The sequence below is a fragment of the Erpetoichthys calabaricus genome, chromosome 2 (genome assembly GCF_900747795.2).
Source record: "Erpetoichthys calabaricus chromosome 2, fErpCal1.3, whole genome shotgun sequence".
In the NCBI taxonomy this organism is placed as follows: Eukaryota; Metazoa; Chordata; class Cladistia; order Polypteriformes; family Polypteridae; genus Erpetoichthys; species Erpetoichthys calabaricus.
In genome coordinates this window covers 343,090,304-343,103,188 of record NC_041395.2, presented here as the reverse complement: position 1 = coordinate 343,103,188, position 12,885 = coordinate 343,090,304, and the positions used below count along the sequence as shown (strand labels likewise).

The 12,885-nt window shown below is 42.0% G+C and overlaps 1 protein-coding gene across 1 annotated transcript in view; it reads left to right on the top strand.

Annotated features, from left to right (window-relative positions):
• LOC114647368 (tumor protein p53-inducible protein 11-like) overlaps positions 1-12,885 on the top strand; it is a 281,141-nt gene that overhangs the window by 253,757 nt on the left and 14,499 nt on the right. Inside the window, exon 6 of the mRNA XM_028796065.2 lies at positions 11,063-11,159. Within this exon, the coding sequence (XP_028651898.1) occupies positions 11,063-11,159 (97 nt within the window). The remainder of the gene's footprint in view (positions 1-11,062; positions 11,160-12,885) is intronic.

Sequence of the window (12,885 nt, the reverse complement as noted above, 5' to 3'; positions counted from 1 at the left end):
GAAATACAGTACGCAAAATAAAATTGTTAGCATAAGATCCTGACTGGGCTGCAAAATGAAAAGCAAGAGGGTGAAAGCGGAGGAGAAGCGACACCTGGAATCCCAGGTGGTGCTGTTGAGTCCTATGGAGGTGTTGTGGGCCTATCAACGAAACACCGATGAAGCAGGGTACCCACCTGATGACCCCCAACAAAACGATTACCCTATACACTGTCAAGAAAATGATGAATATTGGGATTGTAATATGGAGTCCTAGGAGCCTGATTGAGACGTCGTCAAAATCCAAGCAGAAGTTCACCGGTCCAGCAAATCAAAATCAAATAACTAGGCACAGATATTCTCAATGCTCACGAAATGAACCTCCAGGGACCATGGAAGGCCCTACCATAAATAGCACGGAGGGTTGTCCATGGTGGTGATTGGCAGGTGGCCCAGCCCCTTGGGGGGGGGGGGGGGGGGGGGGGAACCACCCACAAAGCATATAGGACATAACATAGGCAGTTCCCCCTTACCAACCCATACATAGAAAACCATACATTTCTCTATTATAATAAAAAAAATCTTGGGATGAGAGATGAGACGTGACTTTCTCAGAGAGACACTTTCACGTCCTGTGAGATGAGACTTTGTGCCAAGAAATTTAATCACGCTGGGGGCCAGAAATAAAAGACAAAGAGCAGATGATAAAGTAGAACATCGTAAAGAATGCAAAAACGTTGGTGCGGTACACATACACAGCAGGTTAGAGATAACGGAAGTACAAAAATTCAAAAGTCTCAAAAAAAGAATAGTGAAGATCACATGAGCGCAAACAAACGAAAATTATTACTCAGTGAAATAACGGAACAGCGAAAAGAGATTGAATATATTGTTCAGAAGTAAACTTTAAGTCAGAGACTTGTAGATCGTGTAATTCAGGGGTCGCCACCTCTGGTTCTAGAGGACCACGGTGGCTGCAGGTTTTCATTCTAACCCTTTGTTTAATGAGTGCCCTGTTTGTGCTGCTAATTAACTTCTTGTGAATTCATTTTAATTGACTTCCCTGAATTTCTTCATTTCTTTCCTTAAATGGCACCCAAACAGAAATGAAACGTGAAGTGAATGAAGTCAACGGAAGACCAACTGAGTCAGGGCCTCAAACTCCAACCAATTTCACTCCAACCAGTTGCTTAATTAGACGCCGATTCTTGTTGTTAATTAGATGATAGATAGATAGATAGATAGATAGATAGATAGATAGATAGATAGATAGATAGATAGATAGATAGATAGATAGATAGATAGATAGATGTGAAAGGCACTATATAATAGATAGATAGATAGATACTTTATTAATCCCAAGGGGAAATTCACATACTCCAGCAGCAGCATACTGATAAAGAAAATATTAAATTAAAGAGTGATAAAAATGCAGGTATACAGACAGATAATAACTTTGAATAATGTTAATGTTTATCCCCCCGGGTGGAACTGAAGAGTCGCATAGTGTGGCGGAGGAACGAATTAAACTCGTTCTTTAATTCCATGGCTTGTTGCTGCTCTCATCGTGCAATAGCAGACACTTCGGTTGATTTGTCTTTTCTAAGAGCACCGGTAAAATGTTCAACATTCCTGAGACCTTCACCTTTCTTTATTTTCAGATCTTGTATGATGGACACCAGTTGTTTTGGCTCATTTTTATCTCATTATTGTTTGTCAGCTAATTAAGGAAAAAGAAACAATTAATGGGCCTAAGTCTTCAAGAGCCAGTCAAATAAAGTGAATGTCAAAGGAGTTAATTAGGAGCAAAAAAAGGTCACTCATTAAGAAAAGGGTTAGAATGAAAACCTGCAGCCACTGTGGTCTCTCCAGGACCGGAGATGGCGACCCCTGGTCTAATTCATGTTGCCATCAGGGAAAAAAAAAAAAAGTTGTGTTTCTTCCCAATGAAGAGGCGTATCCGTGAGAATTAAAAGATTTGTTGTTTGGTGAAAGTGAAATCCCGTGAGAGAAAATTTCAGGCCCCACGAGACAAGATCTTATACAAAGAGATTTGGAAAAGTCCCGCCCACATAACCACGCACACGGTCCAGTCATTTGTATGAATGCTATTGTCAGACTCAGTTTGTGTAGAAAGAAATGATATTCACTCACAGGCAGTTATACGTTGCGTTGTCACGATGTAATTCCAAACTACCTTTTCACTGCATTGGAGAAATTTGGGTTTGGCCCGAATATTTGTGCATGGATCAAACTACTGTATACCAATCCAGAAGCTTCAGTTTGTATTAACAACATTTGCTCAGATTACTTTAAGCTAGAACGTGGCACCAGAAAAGGATGTCCCTTGTCGCCACTGCTGTTTGCAATCGCCATTGAACCACTGGCAGTTCACTGTCGAAATTCTTATCAGATAAAGGGGATTATCAGAGAAGGACTGGAACAGAAAATTTCTCTATATGCAGATGATATGGTCTTATATATATCAGACCCAGAAAACACTGTCCCTGCTGTTTTAACAGCACTCACAGAATTTCAAAAGATATCTGGTCTCAGAATTAATCTGAATAAAAGTATACTCTTTCCAGTGAATCCACAAGCATATAATATTAGATTAGACACCCTACCTTTTACCATAGCAGATCAGTTTAAATACCTAGGGGTAAATATCACAAGTAAACACAAAGCTCTTTATCCACAAAATTTTGCCGTCTGTAAGGAAAAAATTAAGCAAGACTTGCATAGATGGTCAACCCTTCATCTCACTCTAGGTGGAAGAATTAACGTTGTTAAGATGAATATCCTTCCTAAACTTCTTTTTTTATTTCAAAACATTCCAATATATATCAATAAATTGTTTTTTAAGCAATTAGATTCAACAATAACCTCATTCATTTGGAACTCAAAACACCCACGTATCCGAAGAGCGACCCTACAAAGACCTCATGCAGAAGGTGGCATGGCTTTACCTAATTTTCAGTTTTATTACTGGGCAGCAAACATACAAGCCATAAAAACCTGGACACAAATAAATGAACATACACAGGCTTGGTCCGCAATAGAAGTAAAATCCTGTAGTACTTCTTTATATTCCCTGCTGTGCGCTCCAATAAATGCAAGTTATCGCAAATATACTAATAACCCAATTGTGCTTTACTCACTCAGAATATGGAATCAACTTAGAAAGCATTTTAAGATGGAGAATCTTTTATCTGTGGCACCTCTGCAAGAGAACCACCTCTTTCAACCCTCGCAAACATATCCAGTTTTTAATACCTAGAAAAGATTTGGGATTAAAATGCTGAGAGATCTTTATATAGACAACATATTTGCATCCTTTGAATAATTATGTTCCAAATTCAACCTCCCAGCTACACATTTCTTTCACTATCTTCAAATTAGAAATTTTGTTAAACAGAAACTGCCCGATTTTCCTCACCTTGTACCTTCCACCATGCTGGAAAAAATACTGCTCAATTTCGAGGAATTAGACACCATTTCCGCAATATATAAAATCTTATTAGAGTCCCTACCTTTCAAAGATCCAAGAGGACATTGGGAAGAAGATCTCTTAATCAATATATCAGAAAAGGAGTGGAAGGTAGCAAAGCAGAGAATTCACTCGAGTTCTATATGCGCAAAGCATAGAATTATTCAACTCAAAATTATATATCGAGCTCATCTGTCTCGCTTAAAACTGTCCAAAATGTTTCCAGGGCAGGATCCAACCTGCGAATGCTGCAACCAAGCTCCTGCCTCACTGGGTCACATGTTCTGGGTCTGCACCCAACTAACATCATTTTGGACCAAAATTTTTAAGTGCCTCTCAGACAGCCTTGAGGTCACAATCCCTCCTAACCCATTGACAGCTGTGTTTGGTGTTCTTCCAGATGGACTTGAATTGGAGAAGGACAAGCAAACGGTGATTGCATTCACTACACTTTTGGCACGCAGACTGATTTTGTTAAATTGGAAGAATCCTAATTCTCCTCTGATAAGTCAGTGGGAAACCGATGTTTTATATTATTTGAAATTGGAAAAAATCAAATTCTCAGTTAGAGGATCCATACAGAATGTTTTCAAAACCTGGCAGGATCTAATCAATAATTTAGAATAAGAGAAATAAATATTACCACATTTATTTCCCTTCTCCATTGTTTTTTATTTACCTATATATATTTCTTCCTTTCTTTTGTTTATTTTTGCCCTATTAAAAAGCCTTAAGCAATTCTCCTTTGGCTAAGCTCTCCTTCTCAAGGGTGGGGTCTGATTTGTCTTCAATTCTTTTTTGTTATAAATTAATCTATGTATGGAATGATTACAATAAAATTAATAAATAAAAAAAATTAAAAAAAAAAGTAATTCCAAACAATGAATCAAAATTCAATGTGATATTGACGAAAAGGTAAAAGCGAAAAAAGATCGAATATATGAACATAGGTGATATGACAGAAGTATGTAGATATTGTAAGGCTTTAAAGTTTAAGTCGGAGACTTGTAGATCGTCTAATTCGTGTTGCCATCAGGGAAAAGTCGTGTTTCTACCCAAAGAAGAAGCTTCTCTGCGAGAATTAAAAGATTTGTTGTTTGGTGAAAGTGAAATCCACATACGTAGGTGGTGCATAGCGCAGGCGGGGGAGGGGGGGTAAGGGGGGCTTTGGGATGTGAAGCAAGCAGGGGGTGAAGCCCCCCTAGTGTGTGTGTGTGTGTGTGTGTGTATATATATACAGTACTGTGCAAAATTTTTAGGCAGGTGTGAAAAAATGCTGTAAAAAAAGAATGCTTTCAGAAATGGAAGTGTTAATCATTTATTTTCATCAAGCAACAAAATGCAGTGAATGAACAAAAGAGAAATCTAAATCAAATCAATATTTGGTGTGACCACCCTTTGCCTTCAAAACAGCATCAGTTCTTCTAGGTACACTTGCACACAGTTTTTGAAGGAACTCGGCTGGTAGGTTGTTCCAAACATCTTGCAGATCTAAGCACAGATCTTCTGTGGATGTCGGCTTCCTCACATCCTTCTGTCTCTTCATGTTATCCCAGACACACTCGATGATGTTGAGATCAGGGCTCTGTGGGGGCCATACCATCACTTCCAAGACTTCTTGTTCTTCTTTACGCTGAAGATAGTTCTTAATGACTTTGGCTGTATGTTTGGGGTCGTTGTTCTGCTGCAGAATAAATTTGGGGCCAATCCTATGCCTCCCTGATGGTATTGCATGATGGATAAGTATCTGCCTGTATTTCTCAGCATTGAGAACACCATTAATCCTGACCAAATCTCCAGCTCCATTTGTAGAAATGCAGCCCTAAACGTTCAAGGAACCTCCACCATGCTTCACTGTTGCCTGCAGACACTCATTATTGTACCGCTCTCCAGCCCTTTGACGAACAAACTGCCTTCTGCTACAGCCAAATATTTCAAATTGTGACGCCTCAGTCCAAAGCACCTGCTGCCATTTTTCTGCACCCCAGTCCCTATGTTATCGTGCACACTTGAGTTGCTTGGCCTTGTTTCCACGTCGGAGGTATGGCTTTTTGGCTGCAACTCTTCCATGAAGATCACTTCTGGCCAGACTTCTCCGGACAGTAGATGGGTGTACCTGGGTCCCACTGGTTTCTGCCAGTTCTGAGCTGATGGTACTGCTGGACATCTTCCGATTTTGAAGGGTAATAAGCTTGATGTGTCTTTCATCTGCTGCACTAAGTTTCCTTGGCTGACCACTGCATCTACGATCCTCAGCGTTGCCCGTTTCTTTGTGTTTCTTCAAAAGAGCTTGAACAGCACATCTTGAAACCCCAGTCTGCTTTGAAATCTTTGTCTGGAAGAGACCTTGCTGATGCAGTAGAACTACCTTGTGTCTTGTTGCTGTGCTCAGTCTTGCCATGACGTGAAACTGTCTTCCACAACCTCACCTTGGTAGCAGAGTTTGGCTGTTCCTCACCCAGTTTGAAGCTGTTTCTGTTTCAGTTAATGACTGTGTTTCAACCTACGTGTGACATTGATGATCATTAGCACCTGTTTGGTAGAATTGGTTGATCAGACACCTGACTAGAATCCTACAAAATCTGTGACTTTGTGCAAGTGGACCTCTAAGAATTGATGCTGGTTTGAAGGCAAAAGGTAGGAACATGAAATATTGATTTGATTTCGATTTTTCTTTTGTTCGCTCACTTTGCATTTTGTAAATTGATAACAATAAACAATCATTATTTATATTTCTGAAAGCATTCTTTGTTTACAGCATTTTTTCACACCTGCCTAAAACTTTTGCACAGTACTGCATATATATATATATACACAGACATATGAAAAAGTTTGGTAACCCCTCTTAATTCTTTGGATTTTTGTTTCTCATTGGCTGAGCTTTCAAAGTAGCAACTTCCTTTTAATATCTGACATGCCTTATGGACACAGTAGGATTTCAGCAGTGACATTAAGTTTATTGGATTAACAGAAAATATGCAATATGCATCATAACAAAATTAGACAGGTGCATAAATGTGGGGCGGCACAGTGGCGCAGTGGGTAGCGCTTCTGCCTCGCAGTTGGGAGACCTGGGGACCCGGGTTCACTTCCCGGGTCCTCCCTGCGTGGAGTTTGCATGTTCTCCCCGTGTCTGCGTGGGTTTCCTCCGGGCACTCCGGTTTCCTCCCACAGTCCAAAGACATGCTGGTTAGGTGGATTGGCGATTCTAAATTGGCCCTATTGTGTGCTTGGTGTGTGGGTGTGTTTGTGTGTGTCCTGCGGTGGGTTGGCACCCTGCCCAGGATTGGTTCCTGCCTTGTGCCCTGTGTTGGCTGGGATTGGCTCCAGCAGACCCCCGTGACCCTGTGTTCGGATTCAGCGGGTTGGAAAATGGATGGATGGATGCATAAATGTGGGCACCCCAACAGAGATATGACATCAATACTTAGTTGAGCCTCCTTTTGCAAATCTAACAGCTTCTAGACGCTGTCCTCCTATAGCCTGTGATGAGTGTCTGATTCTGGATGGAGGTATTGTTCACCATTCTTCCATACAAGATCTCTCCAGTTCAGTTCAATTTGATGGACAGCCTGCTTCAGATTATCCCATAGATTTTCGATGATATTCAAGTCAGGGGCTGTGACGGCCATTCCAGAACATTGTACTTCTCCCTCTGCATGAATGCCTTTGTAGATTTTGAACTGTGTTTTGGGTCATTGTCTTGTTGGAATGTCCAACCCCTGTATGCGTAACTTCAACTTTGTGACTGATTGTTGAACATTATCCTGAAGAATTTGTTGATATTGGGTTGAATTCATCAGACCCTCGACTTTAACAAGGGCCCCCAGTCCCTGAACTAGCCTCACAGCCCCACAGCATAATGGAACCTCCACCAAATTTGACAGTAGGTAGCAGGTGTTTTTCTTGGAATGCGGTATTCTTCTTCCGCCATGCAAAGCGCTTTTTTTTTTATCACCAAATAACTCCATTTTTGTCTCATCAGTCCAAAGCACTTTGTTCCAGAATGAATCTGGCTTGTCTAAATGAGCATTGGCATACAACAAGCAACTCTGTTTGTGGCGTGAGTGCAGAAAGGGCTTCTTTCTCATCATCCTACCATACAGATGTTCTTTGTGCAAATTGCGTTGAATTGTAGAACGACGTACAGATACACCATCTGCAGCCAGATGTTCTTGCAGGTCTTTGGAGGTGATCTGTGGGTTTTCTGTCACCATTCTCACAATCCTGCTCATATGCCGCTCTTGTATTTTTCTTGGCCTGCCAGACCTGCTGGGTTTAACAGCAACTGTTCCAGCGGCCTTCCATTTCCTGATTCAATTCCTTACAGTTGAAACTGACAGTTTAAACCTCTGAGATGGCTTTTTGTAGCCTTCCCCTAAACCAGGAGACTCAACAATCTTTGTTTTCAGATCTTTGGAGAGTTGCTTTGAGGATCCCATGCTGTCCCTCTTCAGAGGAGAGTCAAAGGGAAGGAAGCACAACTTGTAATTGACCACCTTAAATACTTTTATATCTCATGATTGGACACACCTGTCTGTGAAGTTCAAGGCTTAACAAGCTCATCAACCAATCAGCATTGAGCAGTGACAGGCATTCAAATCAGCACAATGACAAGGGGACCCACATTTGTGCACAGCCAGTTTTTCACATTTGATTTAATTTCATACAACTAAATACTGCGTCACTAAAACTCTTTGTTCGGAAAACACCGCAGTACTCAGATGTTCCTAGGAAATGAAAGACATACCACTGTTATCTTTGTTGTTGAAAGGAGAGTCCATTATTATGCAGGCTGAGAGGGGGTCCTAAACTTTTTCATATGACTGTATATATATAAAAGTCAATGTACGTGTGTTTATGTATGTATGTATGTTCCAGCATCATGTCCGAACGGCTGGAGCGATTTTCATGAAACTTGGTACACATGTTTCTCATTGGTCGACTAAAAATACTGCAGGGTGAAATCAACCCTAACCCCACCCCCTTCTGGGTAGGGTGGGAGGGGTGATCTTGCGGTCTTCTATGCACGTTATCATCCAGTTGACACTCGGAACGACCACCAGAGGGTGAACTGGAGGTGACTGCCAGTGTTCTGTAAGTTTGAGTTTCACCGTACCCACCTGTTGCTTTTGAAATTAAATAGAGTTGGCCGGTTATGAGCGTCAGCTGGATGGTAACATACATACAAGACCGCAAGACAAGCACATTAGTGAGTCTTCGTAGTTTGTTCATTTATTTTTATTTTTAAAGTTTTTTTTTTATTATATTTTTTTCAAACAACTGAAAAAAAAAAAAAATACACTTTCCTTCCGGGCAACACCCGGAAAAAAAATGGAATGTAAAAGACATGTACTGCTTAGGAACTACCAAATGGCTTGAAGTGGTGCCATGAAACGCCTACCTGGTGTCGCCATTCATCAGTCTGAGGATCGTACTCGGGTTGTTTTCCGTTTTTGGATGATCCGACTTCTCCTACTTTAGAAGTTTTCCAACCGTTTTTCCACTTCCTATTTTTGTGAATATTTTTGACATTTGGTGCGGATTGGTGGCTCTAAGGTTAGGGACCTGCGATGGCAGTCAGAAGTTAGCCGGTTTGGGTCCTGTAAACGCCAGGAGTGACTCTATTCTGTCGGACCTCTAAGCAAGGCTGTTACCCTGCAATTGCTTCATCCTGGGTATGACATTAACTTGCAAGCAGATCTTCTAACTTACAGTGTCAACTTGGGAGTTGATTGGCAATCCAGCCACTGTAACAGACCTCCCACTGTTCCAGTGTGGCCCTGAGGTGGCACCTACTGCACTCGGGTCCCAATCCAGGTGGTTCGTCATGCAGTGGGTGCGCCAACGTGCTGTCAACAGTGCATTCTCCCAACCTCTCCTCCTTTTGATATTTGCTTGCTAAAAGCCTTTGCCCCTCTTTTGGGCCCGGCCTGCCTTTTTGACTTGAGGGCGTAGGCTGCCTGTGGTGAGGCCTACATTGGATAGCCAGGCCTGGGTGAAGGGCTGGTCTGCCTTGTGGATGTCTGAGGCCTACACTCCCTTTTTTTTTTTTTTGCTCTTTTCGGTGTAGCCGGTCTTCTCCTTGTTCTGGTTCTCAGATTTTCTGCTGTAGTGCCATTCTTAGGATGCTTATCAGTCCCTCTGAGCGAAGACTTCTTATTTCACACAGTGCATTCAGAATGTATTCAGACCCCTTCACTTTTTCATTGTTTTTTTTATTGTAGCCTTGTGCTAAAATCATTTATTTTTATCGCACATCACGCCAAGCTCAATACCTCAGGACGACAAAGCGAAAATGAGATTTTCTAATAAAAATGACAATTCCCATTGACCAGTCTGACCTTGGCATCACTAGGACTGACCCTCAGGTGGTTTGAGTCCCACCCCTTGGGCAGATCCTACCGTTTCTTCTTGCTAGGGTAAGAATCAGTGCCAGGTCCCTCTCCTCTTCTCCCTTTACACTTCCTTCACCAGGCTCTACCATCCGGTCCCATGGTATCTCTTACCCATGCCATGCCGATTATACACAGCTATACCAGCCGTTCCCTCCAAAGGACCAAATGAGCTGAAAACCTTGGCATATCTCACTGATATTGTGACCTGGGTGAAGGAGCAGCATCTCCCCAGCTCAGCCTGGCAAAGACAGATCTTCTTGTCATCCAAGCTCATTTGTCTATTTGGCACCCCAATTCAGTTCAACTCATGAGGGGTGTTCAATAATTGATCTACCCGAGTATGAAAGAAAGTAGCAAGCCAGTTGAAATGAGTCTGGGGATGTCGTGACGGGTCTCAAGGTTACTCCTACACAGTGTGAGTCTAACATTCCCAGAGACAGGAGATCAGGAGAGTCCTCATGCGAATCAAGTAAGATAATGCTCGATCTGGAGCAACGTTCAGCAGTAAAACTTCTCACAAAAGAAGGGGGGAAAAAACACCAAAGGAGATCCCTGAACACCTTTATGGGGAAGTCCGCCCCATCATCCTACAAAGCCACATTTTGGAGCAAGTTGGGGTGGAGAGTCCATGAAGACGACCCTCACGCTGGACGGCCTGTGCAAGCAACTTCCACCAAAATGTGCGAAAAAGTCGAGTATTTGATTTTGTCACACAGACGTATTAACGTTTCCTGAATAGCTGAAGAAATGGGCAAGTAATTCATGAAAAGTTGGGCAGGAATACAGAAATAAAGGGTCTGAACATTTGTGCTGTCGTGATATTTCAGCTTTTTTGTTTTTCACATTTCTTGATACATATCTAAAATCCTATTTTTGCTTTGTCACTCTGGGGTATTGATGAGGGAAAAGAATGACATGATTAGAGCACAAGGCTGCAGCCTAACAAGATGTGTAAAAAGTGAAGGGGTCTGACTACTTCATCAACACCCTGTATGGTCCATTAGACCCCTAGGGCAATCACTGAGGTTGGACAGTTAACTTTCATGATTGACAGATTTCTTAAAGGGATGCGCTGCTCGCCAGTTAACACTTGACAATGAGGGTATGTTGCTCGATGATCCTACCAACTACGCTCACCGTGAGCTGTTGCTGTTGCCTTTCCCTGTCTCACGACCTTCTTTTTTCATTTCCACAGGCCCTCACCTTCCCCAACCAGCTCTACGATGCGGTCTTTGATGAGGAGCTGTCCAACACAAAAATGTCGATCAGACTGTACGGTGCTGCTCTCCTCAGTAAGTCTTCTCTACATAACTTGCATTGGGTTGTCCATACCGGCAGGCTTTAGAACATTAGAACACTCGAGACGAGAACAGGCCATTCAGCCCAACAAAGCTCGCCAGTCATGTCCACTTATTTCTTCCAAAAAAACATCACATCGAGTTTTCAAAGTCCCTAAAGTCTTGGTGTCTACCACACTACTTGGTCGTTTATTCCAAGTGTCTATCATTCTCTGTGTAAAGAAAAACTTCCTAAATGTTTGTGCGAAATTTACCCTTTACAAGTTTCCAACTGTGTCGCCGTGTTCTTGATGAACTCATTTTAAAGTCACCGTCTCGATCCACTGGACTAATTCCCTTCATAATTTTAAACCCTTCAGTCAGGTCATCTCTTCATCTCCTTAAGGCTCAGCTCTTTGAATCTTTCCTCATAACTCATCCCCTGTAGACCTGGACTCAGCCTTGTTGCTCTTCTCTGGACATTCTCTAGTTCTGCTCTGTCTGGTGGGCCCAAAACTGTTCCCAGGACTCCAGATGAGGCCTCACCAGTGTGTAATAAAGCTTGAGCAGAACCTCCTGGGACTTGTACTCCACACATCAAGGAGCTATATAACCTGACATTCTTCTTAATGGCTTCTGAACACTGTCGAGAAGTCGATAGCTTAGAGTCCACTATGACTCCTAAATCCTTCTCATAAGGTGGACTCTCAATTTTCATGCCCCCCATTGTGTATTCAAACCTCACATTTTTACTTTCTATGTGTTATTCTTTACATTTACTGACATTAAATTTCATTTTCCACAAATCTGCCCAAGCCTGTCTGCTATCCAAGTACTTCTGTGATGATATAATGGATTCCAAATTATCTGCTAATCCACCTTTCTTGGTGTCATCTGCAAACTTAACCAGCTTGTTACTTATATTCCTATCTAAATCATTTATAGATATTAAAAATAGCAGCATCCCCAGCACTGCCCCCTACTGGTCACCACTCTTAACATCGGCCAGTTCTGATGAGGTTCCACGCACCGTCACCCTCTGCTTCCTGTGTCTGAGCCAATTCTACACCCATCTAAAAACATCACCCTGAACTGCCACTTCTTTAAGTTTGATGCCCACCCTCTCATGTGGCACCTTATCAAATGCTTTCTGAAAGTCCAGATCAATAATCTCATCTGCTCCACTCGTATCCTTTTGTTGTCTCCTCATAGAATTCCAGCATGTTAATAAAACACGACCTCCCTCTTCTGAGCCCACGCTGACTGTTCCTAATCACTCCTGTCCTTGCCAGGTGTTGCTCAATCTTCTCCTTAATAATTCCTTCCATTAATTTTCCTGTGATGCACATTAAGCTTACTGGCCTATAGTTGCTTGGATCTGCCCGGTCACCCTTTTTATATTATGGGATGATATTTGCAGTGCCTTCCTAAAAATATGTGTCAAATGGATACGTGGACAGTTCCAAAGTAAGAACTTCATTGTTCTTGGAAGAAAATAAAATTTTTTTGCTCATCACACAATGCCCGATACCTCAGAATGACAAAGCGAAAACAAGATTTTTCTAAAAATGACAAATCCCATTGACACAAGCATTCTGCGAGCAGTCTGACCTTGGCATCACTAGGCGTGCCCTCAGGTGGTTTGATAAATGATAAACGAGGCCCTCAGGTGGTTACATTGGGTTGTCCGTACCGGTAGGTTTTGATGGATACCTGGACAGTTCCAAAGTAGGAACTTCAT